Source organism: Rhopilema esculentum, chromosome 19, assembly GCF_057945365.1.
Source record: "Rhopilema esculentum isolate cy_ngs chromosome 19, ASM5794536v1, whole genome shotgun sequence".
Lineage (NCBI taxonomy): Eukaryota > Metazoa > Cnidaria > Scyphozoa > Rhizostomeae > Rhizostomatidae > Rhopilema > Rhopilema esculentum.
Genome location: NC_142833.1, coordinates 6,498,325 through 6,523,229, shown reverse-complemented (window position 1 = coordinate 6,523,229; position 24,905 = coordinate 6,498,325). Strand labels below are relative to the sequence as shown.

The window sequence follows — 24,905 nt, the reverse complement described above, 5'->3', positions numbered from 1 at the left end:
TGTCTGCTTTCTTCAACGTTTCCTCTGTCGTCCATATATGAAAGTAATTTTGATTAGTGGGGCCTTTGTAAAAAATGCCGCACATGTTAATACCATGGAACTGGCGTTTATGTGATGAAAAAGTTTTAGATAATATAAATAAACACTTCTAAAACAGTTATTTTCGTATTATGGTTCTAGCCCTTACTTGGATGGAGCACTATTACATTACAAACAGCTGACGTATGAAATTCCAAGCTGGTACCTCTGCAGTGCACAGAATCCAGTTTTATAAAAAGCATTACGTACTTTCAAAGATTCAATTCTCATATTTTTTTTAGCTTCTTGTTGCCGATTTAACAAAAAGAACGCTAACGATTATAAGTTATCTTCGTTTTTGAAATGATGCGTATCTCCAACATCTTAAAGAAATGTGGAAATTAAAACCGGTGCAGCCAAAACTAATTAGAGAGCACAGCATTCACAACAACCCATTTGAAAAAAGTTAACGAAATATCTACGGGAAAGCGATTAACAAATGCAGAAAATTTGACAGATTCCCAGTTGATCTTAGAATTAAAGTTTGATCCGTCAGGTTTGTTATCAAAATCAGACAATGCTATCTCGAAGTTTTTAAAGTTAGACAAAATAATGTGCAAAACACTGCTGAAATCATGCATTATTTTACAGCTCGCCACAAAATGCCGATTGACCATCACAAAAGGCAAATAACCACATATCGCTTTTCAGTCTTTGTAAACATTCGAAGTACAAACAGACAACCATGCAGGATCCCCAAAAACACATTTTTAGCTGACACTAGGTGCACAAACACACATTTTCAGCATTGTAGAGCACCTACCTTGAAACATATCTTCTTAAGCGATCAATAGCTGGAGTTCTGTTTTACATTCTCCTTTGCAGTCAGAGTTCGGCATTTATTATGGCTCTTTGCGATGAATCCTGAAGCTAAGCACATCCTGCACCTGACTCGACACTCTCAAGCATTGTTTGAAGCAAGAAATGAAATTGAAATGACTTTTTGAAATCTTCAAACAATAGAAGCACCAGTACTCTTCGATTGTTGGCAATACAAAAGTTGAGATTTCTTCTTGCAGTCGAAACACGGTGCCTTTGCAACAGAATTCCGGCAACAGAATCATAGAATTCGTTGAGAATCCAAGGCTAACATTTGTATGCTGCCAATCAAAACAACTATCACACATGTCATTCTACATCAAATGAAGGCTAAAACCAGCCAAGGTTTACATCCACATGAAGTACTCTTTATGCAAAATGCATAACGATCATACAATACATTTCAGGAAGCATAGCTTAAAGAAATTTTTGGCTGTCTTCGTTTCTAGGATCAAAGTTTTTTGTTGGCTAGAAGTTGTTTAGGAGGCTAATACCTAATAGACTATGCGCAGGAGAATTAGTTCATGTGACCCATGTTTATATAGAGTTTCATATCACAGTATTACAGTTATGTGTGTAGGCCGTTGAAGTTAATATAAAACTATCGTTTTGCTTTTTTCGAGCCAATGCGTTGTTCTAACTTCTTCACATCTCAACATTAAAGGGAATTGAAGCAGAATTTAAGTGGCTTCGAGCTCCGAGCAGAATTAAAGTGGCTAAAGGGAATTTAAGTGGCTCCGAGCCAGCAAGCTCGAGATGTCAATCAAACATCAACAAATCACAAGTGTCCATCTACCATTTCACGTGGTCACTTTTACTGTAGATTTTATCACTTCACAAATATCCAATAAAAGTGAAGGAGTTTTTAGAAATAAATCACCTTTTATTCCTTTTTGCTCAAATCGATCTCTACGAACTCGTGCAAACAAATCATCAAACTTCACGTGCACAGTTACAATGCGACTACACTGCGCAGACTCTGTACTGTCTACATAAAGAAAGTGCTTGATATATCTTCCTATTCCCTTTAATACCTTTGAAAATGAAAAGCTGTCAGTGAAACCTTGAAAATTTATGCGATCCATTAACGTAATCTTGGTTATTTGTAATAAGTTTCAAAGAATAATTTTAACTTATGTTTTATTATTGTATTTAATTGTTTATTTTTATTTTAATGTTGAAATTGTTAATTAGATGTTTAGATGTTGGAGCTAATAAGCTTATAGCTTTTAGTTATAGCTACAAAGAACTTATCATTGCCGACAGAAAACAACTAAATTAAATAAACGCAAAAATGGAAATGCTATAATTATAAGTTAACTTAGATGAGACCATGTATATGAAATTGGAAAACTTGAATATTTTCAAGAAAGCAGAGACACTGGAAGTAGTTTTCGGTGGTGGGAAAAAGATACGAGGATTAGGGTAGGAATCTCTTCGATTCTAACAAACTTTTGGGTGAGGGAGGCTAGCAGCGCCCAAGCTGCTCCTTGCTAGTATCCCTTTATCGCAGATAAAGATAATGGAAGAAAGGTTGTGCCATGGAATTTCAAAAAGCAAATGCTCGACAAGAAGATGATTTTCTATTGATGTTACACCAAAACTATATAGTACAATCGCACGCATAAGAGTATAAAACATAACTGTTCTAGGATAACGGCATATGCTAGGTCTAAAAATTACTGTAGCCATTGCTTGTTGAGGAGACGAGCGCGAGAAAACAATCAAATGAGCGAAGCAACCGTCCATCCAGGGGTCAAAGAACACGCGTAATAATGACTTTGTTCCATGCGCATGGTCTCTGACTCCAGGAGGTAATGCTGCCTCACCACTTAAAAGACGTTCTTTTGTACGTCTCCTCAAAATTGCTCGGAAACAGAACGTCATGAAGCACATCAAAGAGCAATAAGTTGTGCCAGAGTTTCTTCTTGTGGCTTTAAGATTTGAGCAAATTATTTGCTTCCTTTGAACTTGTCTTATATTATGCTAACCTTACCTAATTACCATTTTGGTTTACAAAAAACTTTTTCTTTCTTTATTCTGGATTTTAGTCATTCGGCTAGCCAATTTTATCACAATTTTATCGTCATTGACAATGATCCTTTTAAATCGCTTTTTAATCATTAAATGATCTTTGTCAAAAGCAGGTTCCCATGTTAAATTATACTTTTTATCTCATGTTTTTGTATCACATATCAAATCTTAACTTATCTGAACAGCCGCACCTCATATAAGGTGGAAAGTATTGCCTTCTGTGAAAAAAACAACACAAGGCTTTGAAATTGAATTTAACAAATATTTGGATACACAAAGTACACCCTTTACAAAGAACAAAACCACATATCAGCTTCAGAATTCAAAGATTAACTGACCAGACATTAAACATGTCGCTTTAGTTTCAGAAAACCATATACAAACAAAAAGACAAATCAGCTGATTCACTGACGCGAGTACAAGCAACTGCATGGCTGGGACCGATCTTAACAACAGTGCGGTTACATCCTTGGGATCATAAGGAAATTTATGCTAAGATAAATAGAAAGAAAAAGGATGAAGCGATTGGCAACAAGTTGGGGTTTATTTAGCTGCAACGATAGTGGCTTCGAAATTTTAAAAAGAGAGAAACAAAACAAACGAGGCAAAAACTTATCATATATTTGACAGGAATTTAATATAAAACGTTTCCTTTTTTCATAAACAACAAACATTATACAAGCTTAGCATGTGTAGCCGTTTTCTGTTTTCATCTTTTCCCTGCCTAATGATTTTTTCATGGCAATTAAGGGCTTGGAACAATTTCAAAGCGATGCTGGCCTGTAATCGCTTCTCATATAAAACCAAATTCATATAAAACAAAATCTGTTTAGCAGCCATTAAGCCATTTGTCTCTCCCGTATTGCATGTTAATTATTTTTATGTAATTCCCTTAACAATTATTTAAAAAATTCATTTTTCAATCTTTACATTATTTGTAGAAAATTTAAAGGTGCATATTAACTCCATTAAGATAGCCCTCCGTTAACGTGCACATCTCGATAAAGGGTAAGCGATTTTGATACAAATTTCCTTACTTTGGGCAAAGCCCAGTTCAAATAATCTCAAGGCAACTGACATTTCTCTACAACGGGCAGTAATTTTGTCTCACTGGTTTCCGCTCTTTAGAGAGGTCGCTGAATAACTACTATTTTGGAGATTCGATTTTCACGTCTTTAGAGTGACATGAAGGTGCAGTCAAAACTGCAACATACGACATTCAATAAAAGTACGTTTGATGTCTAAAATTTAATGAAGTGAAATCCCATAAAAAAGTTGAAGAGAGGAAACATGATTAAAAAGGGTTTTCAGCGACATTGAATAAGCGCTGGCTGGACCAGCTTCAGTTTTGTTGCTAGCCTTTGTTAGAAACTCTGTCGACAACCAAATTAGAAACTTTACTTCAAATTTAGACAGCTTGTTTGTTTGCAGTTACATGTCAGAACTATTAAAGTTTTCAGAAACTACGTAGCCTATAGATTTCATGTACTGTAAATGGCGCAGTGGGCTTTGGCAGTTTCCTTGCTACGTTATGCGAAACAAACGAAAAGTCATTAGAAGGAAGTTCTAAACTTTGAACTTTTCAAAAGTCTGGGAGGCTTGAAATAAGATCGAATTTGCAAATGTTATCGGTACTTTAAGGCTTTACAACAATAACAAACTTTGCAACTTACCCATAATCATTGCTAGGGCTGTGTGTATTGTTAACCCAGGATCGGCACTCTGTTAGAGCAACAACACGAGCTTCTTGTACTGTTGCCAGCGCGAAATCCATGTATTCAAAAAATCCCTAATTAGGCACTGTACTGAAAAGCAGTATGAGTTCTTGCGTATTCCTCTGCAAACTCAGTTGTCTATGCACGGCATACTACACACAATGTTGATATCCTGCCTTCATAGCTCATATATCCATGATCTAATATATGGATTTTATGAATAAAAAACAGGCTTTGAGAATAAGATTGGATTTCAAGATCACAGTAGATGCAAAAGAGTGATCTTTTTAATGAACACTAGCCATGTGACCTTTGAGTTCATCAAATAAATTTAAAACAAGACCTTTAGAAATTTTGAATAATATTGTAAAAGGTCCTTTGTACCTCAAAGGGGTCATTTTAATTAGCTCACTGATTGATTAAAGGGCCTCCCACAGCCACTTCACAATTATTTAACGATTTACGACTAAACCTGTAACGCGATAAAAAAGCTTATATAAATCGAATCAGCACATTTTGAATTTCAAAAGGGCTTAATGATGTAATAAAAATATTATTAACTCCAAATTTCATTACCATTAATTACATACCCTACGTGCAACAGGGGACCAGAGTAAACAATGTTGACGAGTACAGAGGTTACGGGCTTTGGGCGAGGACTCCGAAAGAATATTTTTGTACATGTCCTTTTCTCTTATAAAAAGCAATCTACAAAACCATTCTTGGTATGCAAACATTCCAGCCTTAAAGATGTTTTGGAATTACCTTAACTAGCAGTACCTTATAAGAGAACGTTTGGTAGAAAATTGAAAAATTCCGAGGACTGCCCTCCCCATCCCCCCTCCCAACCCATATTATTTTGACTACGCCAATTACTAATTGAAAATGTATGCATTTGGGTTTTTTGAAAATATCCAGCTAAATAATAAAACCTTGTTTCTAAGCATCTTGACAATATATGAAAGCTTATATCTAATTTTGTATACTTTATTCTGGTTTTTACACCCTTAAATATATACACCCACTTTGAAAGAAGCCATTTTGAATAATCTGCGCAGGTAGGGTTCTGAGAAATTATGAAAGCAGACAACATTGACTGAGAAAGTTAAAAATCTACTGTGATTTATCAATAACGGTAAGGGTGTCGAGTTTTTTCCACTGAGGGTTATCTCAAGAAATAATTAAAGTCGTGTTAAGATATCTAAAAGGGTAGCAAGCAACTAGCTAAGCTAGACAGATATGTAAAAATGCAATCTATTCTAAGCGCTCTATGTTCTTGCTGGTTGTAAATTGCAGACGTTAAACGATAGTGGATTTAATTAAACATGAGTGATGTACTGTATTTTCAAAATACTTTGAATATGAGGAAACGACAAACGAAATTTCATAATAATACTTGTCTGAGTTTATAAATTATAGATAACTTTTGTTAGAACTATTAGCCATTGATTGCCTGGCAATATTTCATGATTTTTGCTTAGTTTCTTCAAGGTTTTCATGAAGAAAATGTCAAATAAAAGTTATGAAATCTTTTAATCAGTAACGACAGATTAGGGAGGTTCAGGTGGGAAATATTCGTCTATTTTGACACCCATTTCATTTCAACACTTTACCTATAGTAAATTTCTGGTCTATTTTGCTTAATTTGATTCCTATCATTCCAATCGAAAAAAGCTTGTAAACACAAACATAATAAACCATCGTAGACTTTTAAATGGCAGAGCCCAGTCGTCTTTTCATCTAGCAGTTATGGAATCGATCTACATACAAACGAAAAAGCCGCCATTGTGTAGACAGAAGGAGTTCGTTTTCCCTCTTGGACCCCATTGGTAATTTACCTGTAGGCACGTAGCACTGATTGTTCAACTATGCTGGTCACGTGCTTGCGTTTTCTGATTGGCCTATTTACGGTCGTGTTCCTTCGGACACTTATTCTGACGTTTTATACTCTGAGGAGTGTCAAACGAAAAACTTTTAGTAATATATCGTGAAATGCTTGCTTTTTCAAAGCCATTTTCAAGTTCTGTACCGCAAAAAAATTGTTCACTTTTAATTATGTAGGCTTTTTGACTGGAAAGTAGGTCACAAAGTTCTTGATCTCTTAGTCGCCAAGGCTCATCCTCGCCTCCCTTCTATTTGTTTTATCTTTGCAACGCAAAGCAATGGAATTTATCTCTCAAAGTAATGAAGTCATGTGCTAACGTCCAGTCAAAGCTACTTCCCATCAAGGAAAACTCCTAAAGACTAGTTGAAATTTAAGACTTCTGTGCTTGTTACAGGTGTCTTTTATTTTCAATCCCATGAAAGTATTTATTTTGGCTAAAAATGGGGATTGCACTCTTGGGTGAAAAAACGGCTACCTGCTACGCTGAAAGGATGAAGCACTGTTTGAGTGGTAATCTGTCATGGTTTGATTGTGAAAATAAAATTATCCGATTGGCTGAGCAAAGTTTGCCCTGCACAGGCTAACTTACATCTGAATCTGAAAAATAACTAGTTCTAGAAAAATAGCTAGTTTAACAAGTAGACATTTTAAGCATATACCAGCAGCTTTTCATCTTCAACTGATCAGTTATCTAGTTATTTCTCTTAATTCTGCCCACCCTTTCTTCATTCTGAAATGCGTAAAATTTGGCTATGAAAGTACTGTTTCTCTTTATTTCAACATCTAGTTTCAATCTCAGCAAACCTTGCCAAGAACATTCTAGAGGAAAGGTAATATGATTTGTTTTTTTTATTTTATTCAATTGAGATTATCTATTGAATATCACACTGAAATGACAGATCACACTGAAATGTACAAAGATTATTTCGAGGTATAAGAACCTTCACAGAAACTAGAATAAGGCTGTGACGTACAATAAGTTACCGATAATAGGGAAACTTCAAAATGGTAGAGCTGCATCAACAAGTAACCATGGGAACTGGGAAGTAGAAATAAGGAAATAGAATCAGTTAAAAATAACTTCAAGATTCGTGGTTTGCATTATTGGCAACTTGTAGACTTTTAAGGGAGGGAAACTGTGCAAAAGCTCTTCTCGCGCAATACAACGGAGCGAGGAACTGGTTTTTTGCCAGCCCTCAGCATCTAAAAGCTTTTCTGTAAAATATTGAGACTATATAACATTGTCACCACATTAGCGTTAGGAAAACGTACTCCTGTAGTTTTAATAAGGAGCGCTTTAACGGGCCAGCTTGTACAGCATGCATGTTTTGGATAGGCGTTGGCGTAATTATGATCCATTTCAGTTTTCTAGGCTCAAGCTCTGCAAGTGGTGTCAAAATGGCTGCGAGTAGAAAACTTTCACTTCCATCTTGCCTAAAGTCCCCAAAATGTCTGCGCAAAAAAAAAGGTTTGAGACACCAATTCGGGTCTTTAGCCTTGTATGTAACTGCCACTGAGTGCAAATTTTCTAGCCCGAGCGACAGGCTGTCTGCCGCTTGATGGTTCAATAAGTTGATCGTTGCTTTTTTCGGTTCTAACCAAGATAGGCGATAATCACTAGGTGACACCTATGTAGCAAGAGTCCACTTAATTTCAATACACAATATTCATATAAAAGTTCTGTGAAAATTTACGACAGAAGTTACACTATCAGGTGCAGTCTACTTCACAAACACTTCACGGGATTAGACGACCAGGAGTAACAAGCTACGACAACAGCTTAAAAATACTTGCATGAAATGGGACTTTAAAGATTGGATATCATGGAACAAGGCTTAGACTGGGTTATTGTACGTATCATTAAGATTGGGGCAACCCCAAACAAATTACAGAAAATACGTTAAGACTTTCAATGAGGTTGTTTGCAAAATCACTAACACGAACTTAAAACAACTGCGTCAAAGCCACAATTGGAACAGTTTTGTATCATAATTCGCAAAAAATTCAGCAAGAAAGAGATATCGATGATGATGAAAATCTAAATTTTGGTCTAGTTAGATTCCTTCATACAAAATGCTTTGGTTAAAGAAAGATATGATGTCAATTTTCATGTTTTTGCCATTTTCTCCCTGAGAGACTAATTACGGATTGGATGGGATTCATCGAAAATTGAATTGTAAATTGATAGGTTTAACAATGTATAGCTTCTACTCCATTCAGTGGGCGTGGGGGGTTTCATGACTAATTCAGGTCAAGCTCTGACAAATCTAACAATATCTAGTTTCAGGCTGCCTTTCTTCCTAGACTACTGGGTATTGGAAATAAAAAACTGAACGTACTTTAATGGGTATTTTGATAAGGTCCAATGTCTTGGATGGAATATGGCATATAACGTCTCTGCAGTCAAGATAGGTCCATCGTCGAGAATTAAAGCTGCTCTTACGTCTGAAAATAAACGATTTCTAAGGGCTTTATTGCCATGTTTTACTCCTCTGCTTTAGACCTGAAGAATTTTGCAGATAGCTGCATATAAAACATAAGACATTCATTCTACTCCTTTATGTCTTCTCAATCCATACCATAAGTTCGCGTATTTTTTTACTCTTTTGGTGGGGGAAATTATCATCAAAAGAATCTTAAAAAACATATTTTAAAGCGAGTGAAATCTTTACATCCATCACCAAAAGGAGCGATTCTGTGTGCCCTTAACTGCATCAAGATATTATGTTAATAATGAGATTGTATTTAGTGTTATTCTTACTAGCAATACGTCACTGGCAACTTCTCACCCACCGATCTGCGACTGCTACTCGCGCTGCTGTGGTTGCTGCTCCGGTCATCGTAATCATCATCAACTGGCATTCTGACACCACTTTGGCTTATTTTAGACTTTCCAGAAGATGTCGATGACGTCATAGTTATAACAGCACTCGACCGCTTCAAAGCTTCATCTGCGGTTTGATCGTGCATCCACAGTAATGAAACCAAGTTATTGAGAAATGGGGCTATTTCCTGGCATTAAACAGATTTAGATTCATAAGAGGCATTTGGGTAAAGTGATCTGGTTTTTGAAACCAAAATTCTACAATAGCTGGTCTGTTTCAAGGGTACTTTAAAACAATTTCGAATCTTAGACGAAATTTGATGAGATCTTAAATAAATCGTATGTAAAGTTTCAATCAAATGCTACAACGATATCCTATTTAGTACTTCCTTTTTTTATAACTATTAACCCAAAATAGCAAAGAGGATGATAAGATAGATGTGAACCAAGCAAAAGGCAATAGGATGGTGTTGTTCATTGAGGGAGGTCTAAAATGGGATGTGTTGAACAGATGCACTTTGTTTGGTGCACAATCGGTCAAGAAGACACAAGGTTGTGTATGTATCTCAATTGCACCAACCCTTCCAAGCTAAATTAATACACAAGGTCTCGTTTAGTAGGTTTTGCAAATATAAAGTATAATATAATATTGATATATGCACTGGGTTTGGTGCACAATCGGTCAGGAAGACACAAGGTTGTGTATGTATCTTAATCGCACCAACCCTTCCAAGCTAAATTAACACACAAGGCTCGTTTAGTAGGTTTTGCCAATGTATAGTATCATATAATATTGATATATGCACTGGGTTTGGTGCACAATCGGTCAAGAAACCACAAGGTTGTGTATGTATCTCAATTGCACCAACCCTTCCAAGCTAAATTAACAAACAAAGTCCTATTTAGTAGGTTTCGCCAATTTATAGTATCATATAATATTGATATATGCACTGGCGTTAGTGCACAATCGGCAAGTAGCTGTAGTGATTCCATTCATTCTAATTTTTCCTCACCTATCGCCATCCATTTTTACTTTGTTTATTTTACCTACAGTAATTTCTTCACATCACTACCTCATCACTACACTCTACGAGCATATCACTATGTCAACATTTCCTCTCTTTTGTTTAGGCCCTCATCAACCCTACACATCTACCTAAATCTCAATTCATAAACTATTCACACTTAGCCTAGCCCTTCCTATCCTTTGTTTTCCTTACATCATTAGTGTTAATTCTAGATATTCATTTCTGTATATAAGCATGTTAGTTTTTATGTAAGTTCAGTTCAGTTCAGTTCAGTTCACATCAGAGTTACACAGGCAACACACTGTCTCTCTCACTGGCTCCGTGTTCTCTGCACGTAAAATAAGACACGCTGGGTTGGAAATGACACGTTAGTCAAGGATGGATTTATTTAGTGTTTACATTGATCGCCGTTCCGATGTACACTAAATAGCCACAAGGTTGTGTATGTATCTCAATTGCACCAACCCTTCCAAGCTAAATTAACACACAAGGTCTCGTTTAGTAGGTTTTGCCAATATATAGTATTATATAATATTGATATATGCACTGGGTTTGGTGCACAATCGGTCAAGAAGCCACAAGGTTGTGTATGTATCTCAATTGCACCAACCCTTCCAAGCTAAATTAACAAACAAAGTCTTATTTAGTAGATTTCGCCAATTTATAGTATCATATAATATTGATATATGCACTGGGTTTGGTGCACAATCAGTCAAGAAGCCACAAGGTTGTGTATGTATCTCAATTGCACGCTAAATTAACCCTTCCATGCTAAATTAACACACAAGGCTCGTTTAGTAGGTTTTGCCAATGTATAGTATCATATAATATTGATATATGCACTGGATTTGGTGCACAATCGGTCAAGAGTTATATGGCTGTGCGTGTACAAACACTGCCAAACTAAACTAACTCAAAACTCTCAGTCTTCAAAACATGCCTAATATAAATCATTTTTAAACTTCTATTTACGTCATCGTATCACAGTTTGCTTCTTGCTCAACACTAAAAAATTTCATGTAAAGTTGACGTTACCTTGATGCTAGCTCTACCGTCAAGAGACTTGCCATCAGGCAACATAGGACCATCCACATTGGCAATCTTTAAGACCGGTATTTTCCAAGCCTGCTCAAAATTGCGAATTTCTTCAAGAATGCTGTCTTTTGGATCAATCTGGTCATATGTTCGAAATGTTAAGGATATTCTAAAACTTTTCTTTAAATTTTTAACGAAGATTTTAAAACTTTTCTTTAATTCTAAGCATCTAAGTTATGAAACAACTGGGAATACATTTGCCCTTATACAATATTGTATAAATTTTCATAAGAAAAAGAAAATGCGTTTTGTTCTTTGACTCTATTAAAATTAGCGCCTTAAATTTAAATTTTTTGATATGAAGTTTTGTGCAAATTTTCATATCATGCTTTCCAGTTTCTGTGCTATGAAAATTTAGACCAGTTTTTGCATACCAGTCTTAGGAATGGAAGGGTAAGGAACAATGGTGGATAACAGTATCGAGTAGACAAAATGCAGAAAAGTTTAAGCAATAATTGGGCTAGATAGCCCCGGTGTTTTAGCAATATATGAGGTGCTGAAAAAATGTTTTAAACCCTAAACAGAATCGTGAAAACGAAAAACAGGAAAGGTTAGGCTGGGTTGTGACTGAATGGTCCCTGTGTATTAGCAGGGGTCATCTAGCTTTGTATGATCTGCGAAAGCAATTGTTTTGATATAGATAATCTTGCTGTCGTTTTATTCTGAAGGTCAATTTTTAAGCTCTATCCAGCAAAGGTATTAACTGCATGCTCATATATAGAAAAGACTAGATTGAAAAAGGATATTTAGTTCCAACAGCTAGCTTGAGCACTGTGTCATCTACTTCGCTTCTCGTTATCTATAAAATAAATTATCAAACAGTTATCTTTAGGTATAACATCATTTATATAAATTGCACTATTTCAATCTTGTTTATTTCGCTCACAAAGTCAAGCTACAAAAAGGAGCCTAAAAACATTGCTATGAATCAGTGACGGGTACACTAGCAATGCCATAATAAAATGAAGTTTAATTTTTTTTCTAAAACTGGTTTTACAAAAGAATGAAAATTTTCTCTTTTTTATGAAAAGAGAATCTGGAAGGTGAAAAATGCTCCAACATTACAACTGAGACACTTTCCAAATGAGTTTAAAATTTATGACATTATAGCTGGGACACTCTTCACTATTGATCTTAAATCTTAAAGTAGTTGGTCTTTCTACGAAAGTGAAAATCTATACAAATATAGAAATAGGGAAAATCTTTACGAAATAAATATTGTATCTTAAAACTAGGGATGTAGAAGAAAGAAAGGTCACATGGGCTTCAGTTCCACCATTTTTCTTCAATCAACGATTAAAGTATTGTTTTGTTTGACATTTAACGTTATTGAACCAAGAAAAATAATTTTACTATAATCAATTTTTCTAGCGGTATCTTCAAACAAAGTGATGCGATTGAATTATACTTACAAGAGGCTCTAAGTCTTTCCAACTTGTTCTGAAATTCAAAAGATAAAACTGTAGTGCAGCAAAAGAAGAGGCTTCTGCTGCAAGTATCGATATCTTAAAACGTAGAAACCCCTACTAAACAGAACGAAGCAAGTTTATCTTAGTTGTACACATTTTAAAGACTCAAATTTTATTGCCAAAGATCTATGATGGCATCACACTTCTGAAGTGACATATAACATAAGCAACTCTACAAGTGGTTACCTTACAAATCTAGAAAAAAACATTGGTATCATCGAGCCTTTGCTAACTGTATCTAAAACTTTTGAATAAACATTCTTGCATATGATAATTCCAATTTCACTTTTGCCATTTCCCCACAGTTATAGAAGTACTTATCTGGCTTTTCTTATTACCGAAAATTGCAATGTATCAATTGACTTTTCATTGCCTATCATAAAAGCCTAGTTACTTAGACGATAGCTTTATCAAACTGATTCTTTAATCATCTGTTTCCTAACATTTGTCACTTCAACTTTTATTCACTTTACTCCCAAAAGAAGACAACAAAAATTATTAAAGAAAAAAAATACAAAACTTCTACCAAGGTTCTCCAAACTTATCAAGTCTCGTGCATTCAAGAAGGAAAGAAACATAAAAAGTACAATAAAAGTAGTAAAACAAATTAGGTAGAGCTATGATCTCAAGCAATTAAGAACATGAATTAGACAGGTATGAGCCGGAATTAAAACACTATTTCTGAAGAAAGGATGACTTGAGTGATCATTAAATTTTTCACCTAGTTCAAAGTTTTTAATTCTATTTCAGGAAGCATTAGCTTAAAAACCTAGAAAAAAATGGCTGAGGAAGTTGGAGGAAGAAATGGATGTAGAGGACTGTAACTTGAAATCAAGGATGGAAACTAAAGTAAAGAAATCAAATGCAATCTTATTTTATCTAGACAGTTTATTACCTGTTTTGTAGACTAAATGTATAAATAACAGCATCAGCATTTTCCTTGCATGCCTGTAAAAACAGATTTTAATGATTAATATATTATATTCTATAAAATATTATAAGTACAAAATCTTTTGCTAATGTGAGGTACCTGTCACAGCAAAATCCTTTCCAAAAGGTTTGCCATGAAGAATGAAAGCAAGCTAAGAACACATATATTAAGCTAATGCTGACATTGAAACATTGAAGTTTCAAAGCTTCAAATCATCTGTTAAACTTTATCAGAAACCTTGACAAAAAAGCCAAACACTTGGAGGGAGATTCAAGGCTTTGATAATGTTTTTGTTCATTTGTAAACGTCCTGTGCAAGCCAACCACATATTGTCATTTTATCATAGGCAATCAAACAAATTTATCATCAACAACATGAAATTCAACTATTACATAAAAAGTAATTGAACATATAGTGTACAACATAGACTGTACAGCACATGTGAAAAAATTCTAAAATAATGACTTTATTCAATAATTAGAAGAGGCTTTGGATGAGCTTAAAAAAAAATTACTTTTTCAATATGGTCGAACTTTTTCAAACATGTCTCTCCTGCATCCCAGAAGATCAGCTTGAAAATTTTTAGCTGCTGAGTATTTCTAAGCTTGAAAAGAATTTACAAAAAAATCAGTCATGAGAACATGCACTGAAAACAAATGGTTGCTTTCAAAAATCAGGCCTGAAACGATGTATAATTTTGATCATCAAAGATTTTTATAATGATTTTATCGAATCAACATGAAAATTAAGCACATTATGCTTTCTTGCCTTTGCATTACACTTTGATGAAGGGTAAAATGGAATAAAAAAATACAAAGAATTAAAGGTGACATAGAATCGAAGGTGACACAAAAACAAAGGTGACACAGGATTCAAGGTGACACAGATAGAATTTTCTCTTGCAAAATTGTTACAATCATGAATCATAAGCATGAAACTTTGCCGCTTTCTTGAATGAGACTAACAATATTCTGAAAACTGGCATCAAGCATAAGCAAACAATTTTTGGGGTATGAAATGCATCAACAATGCATAAGGAAAATGGTATTATGAACTAAAGAGTGTGAGATGAAAAGTTCAAGTATTTTTTAAAAATTTTTTTTCAAAAATTTTTTTAAAAAGTATTAGGTATAATTGTTAATATTTGTATGATTACATAGGCACACTGTTGCTGGAATACCTTGGCAGGCCAGTAAACAACTGACATTTGAATACCAGGAGTTTCTTTATGGTAAGATGGAATAGCTAAAAAGATGGAAAGTAAAGATAAACAAAAACAATGAAATGTGGTTAATTAAAGAAGGTAAAATGATTGATATGATTAAGAATAACATTGCAAGGAACAGGCTTGATAAATTTGATAAACAAATGTTTGATAAACTGAAGTATCAATGTATTCAGACAAATGCATGTAAGGCAGGGGTGGGGAACCGTTTTTTAGACTGGGCCATCCTTTTCTTTAAGTGGGCCAAAGGTGATAAGAAAATTGATACAAGTGTTGTAATAAAATGATAATAATAACAATAAAAAACTTTCATTTAAATTTAATTACACTGCAACTACAAACCTCTCACTGACATAATTATATATTTTGCATTGATAGATTAGACTGTTACAATTAAACATCCTGAAAGGAAATGCAGAATAGTCCACCAATTGATGTTTAGCAGTGGCCTTTTAGCTCAGACCATTCACTTTGATATACATTAACACAAATTTATCCAATATAGCCCTTTCCCCCCAGCACATTAGCAACTGAGGCATGACAAAATAGGGACAGCCATGATCACTGCTCAACTGCCATGAGAGCGCCCAGTACAATTCGGTCTTGCTGCATTTGTTAACTGTCATCCAGTACCTCAAAGATTCTCCTGTCCAGTATTTCAGCAGGATGTATTTGTGACAACGGATAGTGAACAAACCTTTCCATGGTTCCAAGGTTTGATGAAGACATAAGAATATTCAGTTTTGAATTGATGTTTGTTTAATGCAACGTTAGTGACTGCTCTGAATATAATATTTTTTTTCTTGCATCTTATATTTTTTATGTGACCCAAAAAAATTGTAATATAATAATATTTTTCATCCCAGAGGCAACAGAAATTCTCTTCCTGGGCCAAATTTTGGCTTGCAGGCCATAGGTTGCCCACCCCTGATGTAAAAGGTTTAAGAAATAAAAAAAATTGTATTTTGTGATAATATCAAATTGATATAGCATAGGAAGGATTCATGCAAACACATAACTTCACCTGTACCAACCAGCTTTGAAACAAGACTTGTCTTCCCAACACCTGCTTTTCCAAGTAAAAAGATTTTGTAAGAGACTTCTTCAATATTAACCTTGGGTGGCAAATTGGGTGTTTCGATCAAGCCTGTAAAAAGATATTTGTTCACATCACTTGTATCTAAAAGATTAAACAACTATATTTCTGTTTTCACACTTAATTATTTTTAGTCAGTAAGAAATCCAAAATCCACAATAAATGAGCATTTCATTGGGAAATTTGATATTATAAATTTCAATTTTAAAGGGGTACTGATGTATCTCCATATCATAACCATGGCCAAACTTGTTGGCCATCCTCAAACAAGAGGAAACGCAGAATTCCAACTTGAATTGAAGGGCTTGTATGGAAAACATGGCACCTGTCCACCCCAGTCTGCATTATTTGTAGCACATTTAGAGAAGATCTTCTGAATGCCATCTTGGTTGTTCATGTCAGGTTTCAGGGAGTAACATCTTATTGGAAAAGACCATCTGGTGAGCCAGGAGGTTTGAAGTCCTGAGTTGATATGTAACAAAAGTTTTACATTGAAATGTGCTTTGAAATTTGGCTCAGCCCTACCAGCCTTTCTATGGTAGAAAACAATTGCTGCTTTTCCAAGAATAAATACTGGGGGCAGTTGCCCCCCCCCTAACTAAGATGAAGCAAGTATGGTAACCCTTTTTGTGATTGGACACCCCGTTTATGGAATATCAGAATCAGATGCAAAGTTTCTGGGCCCATAGGTTAATTTACTTCCATGATATTCTCAAAGCTCCCTTTTTATTTTGAAAATTAAGGGTGCTTCGCTGGACATGAAGTCACACTTTGAAAGACAATTGGAGCTATCCATAAAGTTGTGTTTTTCAATTCCTGGCTTCATTCAACCTTTGCTCAACTTCTTTAGCTTTAAAGTTTTCTCATTTTCATATTATAATGAATGAATAAAACTATGGGGCATAATCATGATAGAATGTCTGTCCGTTGTGCCTAGAATCCATGCTTCTTGATGTTTTAAATATTCAAGCCTCATTTTCCATAGAATTTCATAGTAGCAATTTTTTGTGCTGCCAACCACAAAAGGTTATGGATTCTAGCCTTTGTTGTCTGTCGGATACATGAACATTGAGTGGAGGAAATTCTGCTGTTGGTATTTTGAAATCCCATGAATCAGATCTAAGGAAATGTAAAAAAATTCTGGATCTGTAGTAAGAAAAGTCAGCAAGCACAGGCAGCAATTACTTGATGAAAAAGGATTTGTAGTGTACATGTGGAAAACAAAGTTGGTGGCCTAGAGTCCGAGTCTATAAAGTGTGCACCTGACTTCTCTGTTTCTACAGGCAATGGTGTTGCATTGGAGAACAAAAAAATTACCGCAGAAAATACTGATGCCTTAGGTATATAAGCAAACTTGCTTACTATAAATGCACACTGCACATTTCAATTTGCAAAATCAAAATTTCAAAATAATGATTGCATACCAAATATCCTTCTTCTGTTTCTTCGCAAGATGCTTGCAAATAACTCTTTCCCATCGCTACTGTCCAGCCAATGTTCCTGTAAAATCATGCCCGTTCTTTCCATCATTGACAACTCCTTGTCGTTCTGATATACGCCGCCATATTGAAAACATTGGTTGTTTTGTTGCTGCTGCTGTTCACGAAAAGGGCAGTATTCCACAACGGGGATAAAGGGTTTGGGAATTTTCCTATCTTCATGTACTTTTGGTTTCATCAGGCACGTAAATGATAGGGGCAGTGGCGCAGAGAGGTGGGGGTAGGGGGGCAATTTGCCCCAGGGCCTCGGCCTGAAAGGGGCCTCCAAATTATTCTGAAAATTTTTTTAAAATGTCTTCTTTTGAGAAACTGAAAATGCATTTAAAGATATATTTGTTAATATCGAAAATGATGGCAGTAATTTCATTGGGTCCGTACACTGAGTCTTGTTTGAATTTAAGGCCTATCAGCTTTATTTATTGAGTCTGGGGCCCCGAGAAAAGCTGAATAAACCTTAGATCACATATTTTACGGATTCATCTTTTAAGCTGAGTTTTATAGGGGAAGGGAGCCCTGATAAAAAAATAGGTAACCCATATAATCTTGTTTTAATATATGGCCCGTTCAAGTGAGTTATGTTTGCATTTAGACTCGTTGCATAAAGCCATATTATATTTTTGGGGCCCCTTTTAGCATTAATAAAGAACCGCTTACGTTCAACAATGACTCAAGACAGACTATCAAGCCTCGTGACTCTTTCGATCGAGCACGAACAAGCAAGACAAATTGATTACGACAAATTGAACAATTTGCAACTGAAAAGGCAAACGTGCGCAAACGTTTGGAAATAATGGGCGTTTTCCATTTTATAAAGGGCGTGGTCTCAAAAAAATTTTGTATCCGACTCTAGGGCCCCAACCGGGACTTTGCCCCAGGGCCCAGGCCGCCTCTCGGCGGCCCTGGATAGGGGGCGTGGAGGCGTGGGCGCGTGGGAGCGTGACACCCCCTAAAAGGTTAGAAAATCCAATTACAGTTGGAAAACTTAAAGGTTCACTTGGAATTACCTCTAACTCTCGTGACCAAATATGTGAATTCTATAGCTTTGGGATGTTGAGGTTATAAATGTAAAAATCTTGGAACTTATTAAAATTTGCACTCTGGAGCAGACGCATCTTCTAATCGTTTTTAAATGTGAAGTCCTGGATCTCAAATTATGCCGCTTTGTTTATTTTTGGACAGGGGTTAAGTTAAATTGAATTATTTTAAACAGGCAAGATGAATGTCTGGATACAAAAGTTTAAATTTTACAATCAGTATTGATTTAGCCTGCTGTTTTGAAAAAATCAAATTTTTCCGTTGCAAAACACAAAGGACATTTAGCCCTCTGAAAATTTTAAAAAAGTTTCCTTCGATCAAGACGAAAAGATGAAATGGTCAATTCCTTTTGATGCTTCTATATTGTGAAAAAGATATTTATCAAATAACTGAGCTGCAGCAAATAGCTTTAAGATGAGCAAAGCAGAAAAAGAATGGAATCGCTGCTAATTGACTTGAAATAATAATTCTTTTTAGCATTAAATATATCCAAGATCTAATACTGGTTTGACTTTCATGTTGCTTTACTTCTTACCAAAAGATTAAATGTTCGTTTAACGTTAATCAAAATTTAGAGATTTCCTTTATCTTCTTTAGTGCTACTATGCTTGAAGCATAGTTTTGGGATGTTGAGATTATAAATGTAAAAATCTTGGAACTTATTAAAATTTGCACTCTGGAGCAGAAGCATCTTCTAATCGTTTTTAAATGTGAAGTCCTGGATCTCAAATTATGCCGCTTTTTTATTTTTGGACAGGGGTTAAGTTAAATTGAATTATTTTAAACAGGCAAGTGGCGGACACTTGGGGGGGAGCGAGGGGGGGCGATCGCCCCCCCCCCCAATACTTTAGAGAACAATGGTCTTTTGTTCTAAAACAATGGGAAATGTGACGTCATCTTATTAAAACAATAGGCTTGCCCCCCCAATATTTGACCAAGTGTCCGCCCCTGCTTAAGACTAATTATTACGAGTAAAATGTTGGATATAATACAGAAACTAGAAATCTGGAATATAGCTATTTTCAAAAACCAATTTAGTAGGTTCAGTAGGTTAACAGGTCGAGAAAAAATGTTTCTCAAGTAAAGTTGGAATTTTCAACCTTATCAACAATACTGAGCAGAAGCATCAGCAGGAGATGTAGTTCACAGTGCCGTTTTAGATAAGCATCCTTTTATCAGGGCCCCTCTCAGGGACGCCGGATCGACCAAGGGGCAAGGGGGGACAGGCTTGAGTGAAAGGGAATTTGAAAATAGTTCCCAGCTACCAAAAATTCGTTCTTCATTTTGTTTTGGTCTTTGGGCAAGTTTTGAGAAGTGTCGTCATGAGTAAAGCAGTACAGTCAGAATTTCATATGAAAATTTTGATAATTACAAACGGCTGATGTCAAGGGAACTTTGGCCTCCTTGTCCCTCCTATCAAAAGGTAAGAAGGGAGGTTGAGCCCCCGCGCCCCTCTCTCCGGCGTCCCTGACCACTTCATCTCTCTCTCTTGCAAGAAATAGAGTACAAACAGGTGTAGAAATTTTGTTTTAGAATAAAAAATTCTCACGTGCTAATGTACAGCCTATTAAATTTACATTAAAAAACTATTCTACAATTGTCTAGCCCGCCAAGAACAATGCCAAACGCAATAATGTGGCGAGTATGGATATGTTGAAATTGAAACACTGTGACAAATTCAAGTTTAAAAGACCTTTGCATAAACAAGGTAATTGGCCCTATAGGCTCAGATTCAAATAAAATATTTCTTAAAAGTATTAAAAGAGCTTCATATATGATAGGATTTTTTATCAATCAACAGACTGACATAAACAAAGGGCCGGCGACAGGGGGGGGGGCATGGCTCCCCACTTTTCTGTAGAGCTAAAGAAAAAGTGGAAATAAATATAGTAAACGATTTTGTAAGTAATTTTGCCTAGTATTCTCTTAAATGTGTCCTTAGCTTTACCTTGATTGCTATGTCTTTACCATAGAAGACATACATAAAATTTAATATGGAAATTAGATCGAAGAAATCGGTCATTGTCTAAGTTTTACAACGAGTAACAGCTTGGCTTAGCAAATAAATCGAGAAACCTAGTCTAGGATAATTTGGTGCCAGCACAAATTGAAGGAGTTTCGTTTTTTCCATTGCCTAAACAATAACAAATTCTATTTAAACTCATTTTGACAAGCCCAGTTTGAAGGTTTTCAACCTTTTGTTAAAGCACTTAATTTCCGAAAAGGTTCAGATCAGATGTTACAAAGATATATCTTAACTGTACAAAATTACTTAACTTTTTATCTTTAGTTGATGGTTCTCGTATTGATATTTCAACGTTAATGTTTTTTATTAATCCGTGTTTCATTTATTTTTCTCCTCCATCTTATTTCGGGTACTTTTAAAATCTAAAAAAGGTTTCATTACGAGCTATATGATAGTGGTTATTCTAAAACTTTGCAAAACTGTTATATTTCAAGTCAACATCACAATAGACGCGACTATGTGACACCTTCAGTCAAAATTAATTTTAGATACAGTTTCTGGCCATCCCTAAGACAACATAATTCTAAAATTTTTCCTAAGCCCTTTCAAGACTTTGATATTTTGGTCCCTCCACTTTCAAATACGTTTCACCGGCCCTGAAACAGAACACAAGATATAAACAAGTCATCTATGTGTCTGTGAAACAACTTTAGAAAGTTTAGGTATGAAAATGAGGGCCCATTTTATACAGGAGACTAGACCGCACTGCCCCAAATGTTGGTTTATAATTTGTCAGTTGACTAAAAGCACGATGCTGCAAAATTCCTTTCAGTTCATCAGTGTGTTGGATTGGAAGGTCTCTTGAATTAAGTTTATAGAATTCCAAAACAGTAGCTTTATTCGGTCATTGAGAAAACCAGGATAAACCAGAGAGTCGGGAAAGTTAAAGCTGTTGGGTTAGCAGAGCCTGCTTCAGATTTTTGTGCGGAGAGAACGAAGGCCTATACTTTGACGACATTCTCAGGAGAATTACAGGCTGTAGAACTATATTTTATAGCCGACGTGGTCTTGTTCCTTGGCTTTTTTATGTTATCACGGCAACGAATGCGTCTACTGCGAGAATTTCTCGATGGCTCTTCTTGATTTTAAATTTTGTTTAATAACAGATTAGGTATTTGTTGAAAGTTAGTCAATTTTGTTATCATTATAATGTCTAAAATCTTTCTCGTAAAATTAGTCACTTTTTTACAGAATCGGATGAGTTTCTTTTGTGTCATCTACCTTGTGCGCAAAATCCTTCTAATTGAAATCCTCTCTGGATCGGACAGTTTAAAAACAACGACGCGAAGAAGCAAGCATATTTTGAAAGGGTGCGTTGTCTTCCCAACTTGAAAGGCTCTTATTTGCAGATCAATAAAAATAAAAAAGTTGTCTTCCCAAACAATTACACAATAGGCCAGAAAATACTCTATCAGTCACAATCATGCATGGAGCTTTGGTAAAATCGCAGTTATTTTCAACAAAGTTCTTAACGAACAGAATGCTTGATCCCTGCAAATATACAAGCACCACTAAAAAAACCAAATTCCGCTCGATATACGACTCTAAACAGCCTGACATGTAAAACTACAGATTCTTATATGCAGGTGTCGTTTGCAGATATAAAGCCCCGGTCAAATGTTCAGTTCGTTTGACCGGGGCTTAACATCAATACAAACGTTATTAGAAAACGAAGAGGAAACGACGAAATCAGCAATAGACATGCCGTGATAATAGCTGAGAAGGCTGCTTTCGACGTGCGAGTACAAGTGCGACATTTATTAGCAAATTCAAGGCAATGTTGAAAGAACGACACGTTTGACCTAGACAGCAACGCTTTCATACATACGTAAAAGCTGTACATTTCTACATTTAATATTCTATGTAAAGAGAAAAATCTCTGTGATCTTTTCCTATCTTTTGTATGACATTGACTTTCCTCCGCCTCTCTGAAATCTTTTTTTGGCACGGACGTCACCCTGAATGCAAAATAACGCTAACATGTAGACAGTGTGGTGGAATATGTCGACTAATTGCGTTGAAACATGAAAAACTATATATTTATAAATAGATAAAATCAGATAAACCGCACTTAATATCTAAAGAGCTACAGATAAATCAAGATTGCATTGAACGGCACTACTATTCATGTATATATATGGAACATTCCGAAATGGTCGGCACCAGCCGTTGGTCACCTAGCTTGAAAAAAACACTCAGACTGACTGCTTTATGCTACAATTATTAGGTTTTATTACAGTCACTTGTCAAAGAACTTTCTTGAAGCTTGAATCTTTGCGGTTATTCAAGGTTCCCCCATAAAAGAGCCCTAAAAAGTGTGATCAGAGAAGACGGAAAAAATTTACACGAGGGGGATAAGAATAAGCGTAAAGGAGAGGGAGGGGGTCTATAGAAAATGCAGTACTTTCTAAATACTATTTCCTAGTGTCAATAGCCTTTTCAACTGGAAGACGAGTGATATCGAGGACTTTTTTACAGTTGGCGTGAAGTTGGAAATCAGAACGTGTAAGCGCGGTGCTTCACTGATGCCTTCTTATGACTGCAACTGCAACTATCTAGCCAAAATAAACTTTGATTTGAACTAAAATGAATTTTGAATTGCATATGTTACCTTTTTTAACGGTGCTTCGACAATATTCCCTAACTGCTCCTTTGTGACATCATTTGAAGAGCCAGGTTCTGAAAAAACATTTGAAAAATACGTTGTAAAATGGAAACTTCTTGACATGTTTACATCCAGTATCTCACAGCAGATTGTATTACATTGCATCTAGTTGTCAGTGACATGTACTGTGTATTTTGTCATCAAAATGCGATGAGACAACTTAATTATACAATTTAATACTTAAATAAGCTCTTTACGTCTAAATGACAGAGCTTTTAACGGAAAAAAAGAAAATTAATTAATTAATGAACAGCAACAACAAGTAACAGTACGAACATGATTAAGCGACAACTATTAAATTTTATGTAAATTCAGCCAAAAAAAACAAGGAAAGAGAAGCAACAACTACAACAAAGAACTTAGTCTGCTTTACAGGAGGTGACCTGCATTTGTTTTTGGTATCTAAAAATTTCCCTTATAAGTCTTGCAATATTGGCCTAGAGTCTTTTATTGTTGTCTGTTTTTGTCATCAATATTTGATATTTTAGTATAGATACTTTAGTACAAATGCGACTATAAATTTTGAAGCTGCGAGCTTGGCAACTGTTGACAGGCAAAGCATGTAAAAAGATAACTTCCAATATGGCATATCGTAATAAAAATGTGGTAAGAACCCTTTATTCATAACGAAACACCAACAAAGAGTTTTGAATGACTTTCAAAGCAGAATTCGAGCGTTGATAAAATGATAAAATATTCCAGGGAGAGCACTAAATGGTAAAGCAAGGGCAGTACGATACTGAGTGTCAAAATTTTATTAAATTTGATATTTCTAGGTAAAAATACGAGGATAAACGATATTAGGCATTGTATTAAGACAATTTTAGTTATCGGTATTTTAGTGTGCTTGATTTCGTGTTTGGATTTTTATTGTCTGTAAGTGAATTTGATTCCACATGAATTTGAAAATCGTTAAGTCGTACTCCGGAAAACTCTAAACTCATTAAGTCGGACAGATGTTCAAATTCCATTGGATTTTCTTACCTGTTCAAAACAAAAGTCGTATTTTTGATAAGTCGTACATTCGTCAAGTCAGAAAATTTCCTTACCCTCCTTGCAGGTCCGACTTAACGGAATTCAAATGTATAGCGACAATATAACGAGCGAATAAATTAAGTACCAAAATGAAATAAATTTAATATTGGTTTTTAAAAACACCAATTAACTTTCACTCTAATACTGTTTCGTTAACAACAAGTTCCTACCCATATGGTGTAATATGGAAACTCAGCAGTATCTAGAAGGGGTTCAATTGGAACCAATGGGAAGATCCAGGACACGAGAAGATTACAGAGGTTGAGATTTGTTCTTATTCGGAGGCAGTTGAGAAATCCTTATTACAAAACACTAGTAGATTATCTAAGTATGAATGGTCAATACTTCAGAAATAAGAAGCTTTGACTGTCCTGAATATATAAGTCAGATATCTACCAAATGTACGAAGACTTCGAAAACAACACAAGTTTCATTTCATAAAGGAC

General features: G+C 35.4%; 3 protein-coding genes across 6 annotated transcripts in view; all 3 read right to left on the bottom strand.

Moving 5' to 3' along the window:
* Nucleotides 1-7,391, bottom strand: part of LOC135688510 (uncharacterized) — a 28,862-nt gene extending 21,471 nt beyond the window's left edge. Inside the window, exon 1 of one of the 2 annotated variants that reach the window (XM_089114235.1) lies at nucleotides 4,605-7,391. The gene's annotated coding sequence lies outside the window, so the exon portion shown is untranslated. Of the gene's footprint in view, nucleotides 1-841; nucleotides 1,864-4,604 lie in introns of those variants that run through there. The other variant, XM_089114236.1, reaches the window with a different exon arrangement.
* A 787-nt stretch (nucleotides 7,392-8,178) lies between these two features.
* Nucleotides 8,179-17,786, bottom strand: LOC135688511 (ciliogenesis and planar polarity effector 2). 2 transcript variants are annotated; one of them, XM_089114237.1, is made up of 9 exons: nucleotides 17,624-17,785; nucleotides 16,128-16,250; nucleotides 15,059-15,123; nucleotides 14,393-14,482; nucleotides 13,843-13,895; nucleotides 12,891-12,918; nucleotides 12,225-12,277; nucleotides 11,419-11,566; nucleotides 8,179-9,543 (listed from the first exon to the last, which is right to left on the bottom strand). In XM_089114237.1, the coding sequence occupies exons 1-9, from the start codon at nucleotides 17,727-17,729 to the stop codon at nucleotides 9,292-9,294; spliced, it is 918 nt and encodes a 305-aa protein (XP_088970363.1). In that variant the 5' UTR covers nucleotides 17,730-17,785; the 3' UTR covers nucleotides 8,179-9,291. The 2 variants fall into 2 exon arrangements, with proteins under 2 accessions (XP_088970363.1, XP_088970364.1); XM_089114238.1 differs by lacking the exon at nucleotides 14,393-14,482 and having other exon boundaries at nucleotides 17,624-17,786.
* Nucleotides 17,787-22,555: 4,769 nt separating this feature from the next.
* The window catches only part of LOC135688515 (exosome complex component 10), a 30,333-nt gene continuing 27,983 nt past the window's right edge, over nucleotides 22,556-24,905 (bottom strand). For both annotated transcript variants that reach the window (XM_065205387.2, XM_089114233.1), the window contains 2 exons: nucleotides 23,371-23,438; nucleotides 22,556-22,717 (listed from right to left, as the gene is read on the bottom strand). In XM_065205387.2, the coding sequence (XP_065061459.2) occupies nucleotides 22,652-22,717; nucleotides 23,371-23,438 (134 nt within the window). In that variant the 3' untranslated portion in view covers nucleotides 22,556-22,651. The remainder of the gene's footprint in view (nucleotides 22,718-23,370; nucleotides 23,439-24,905) is intronic.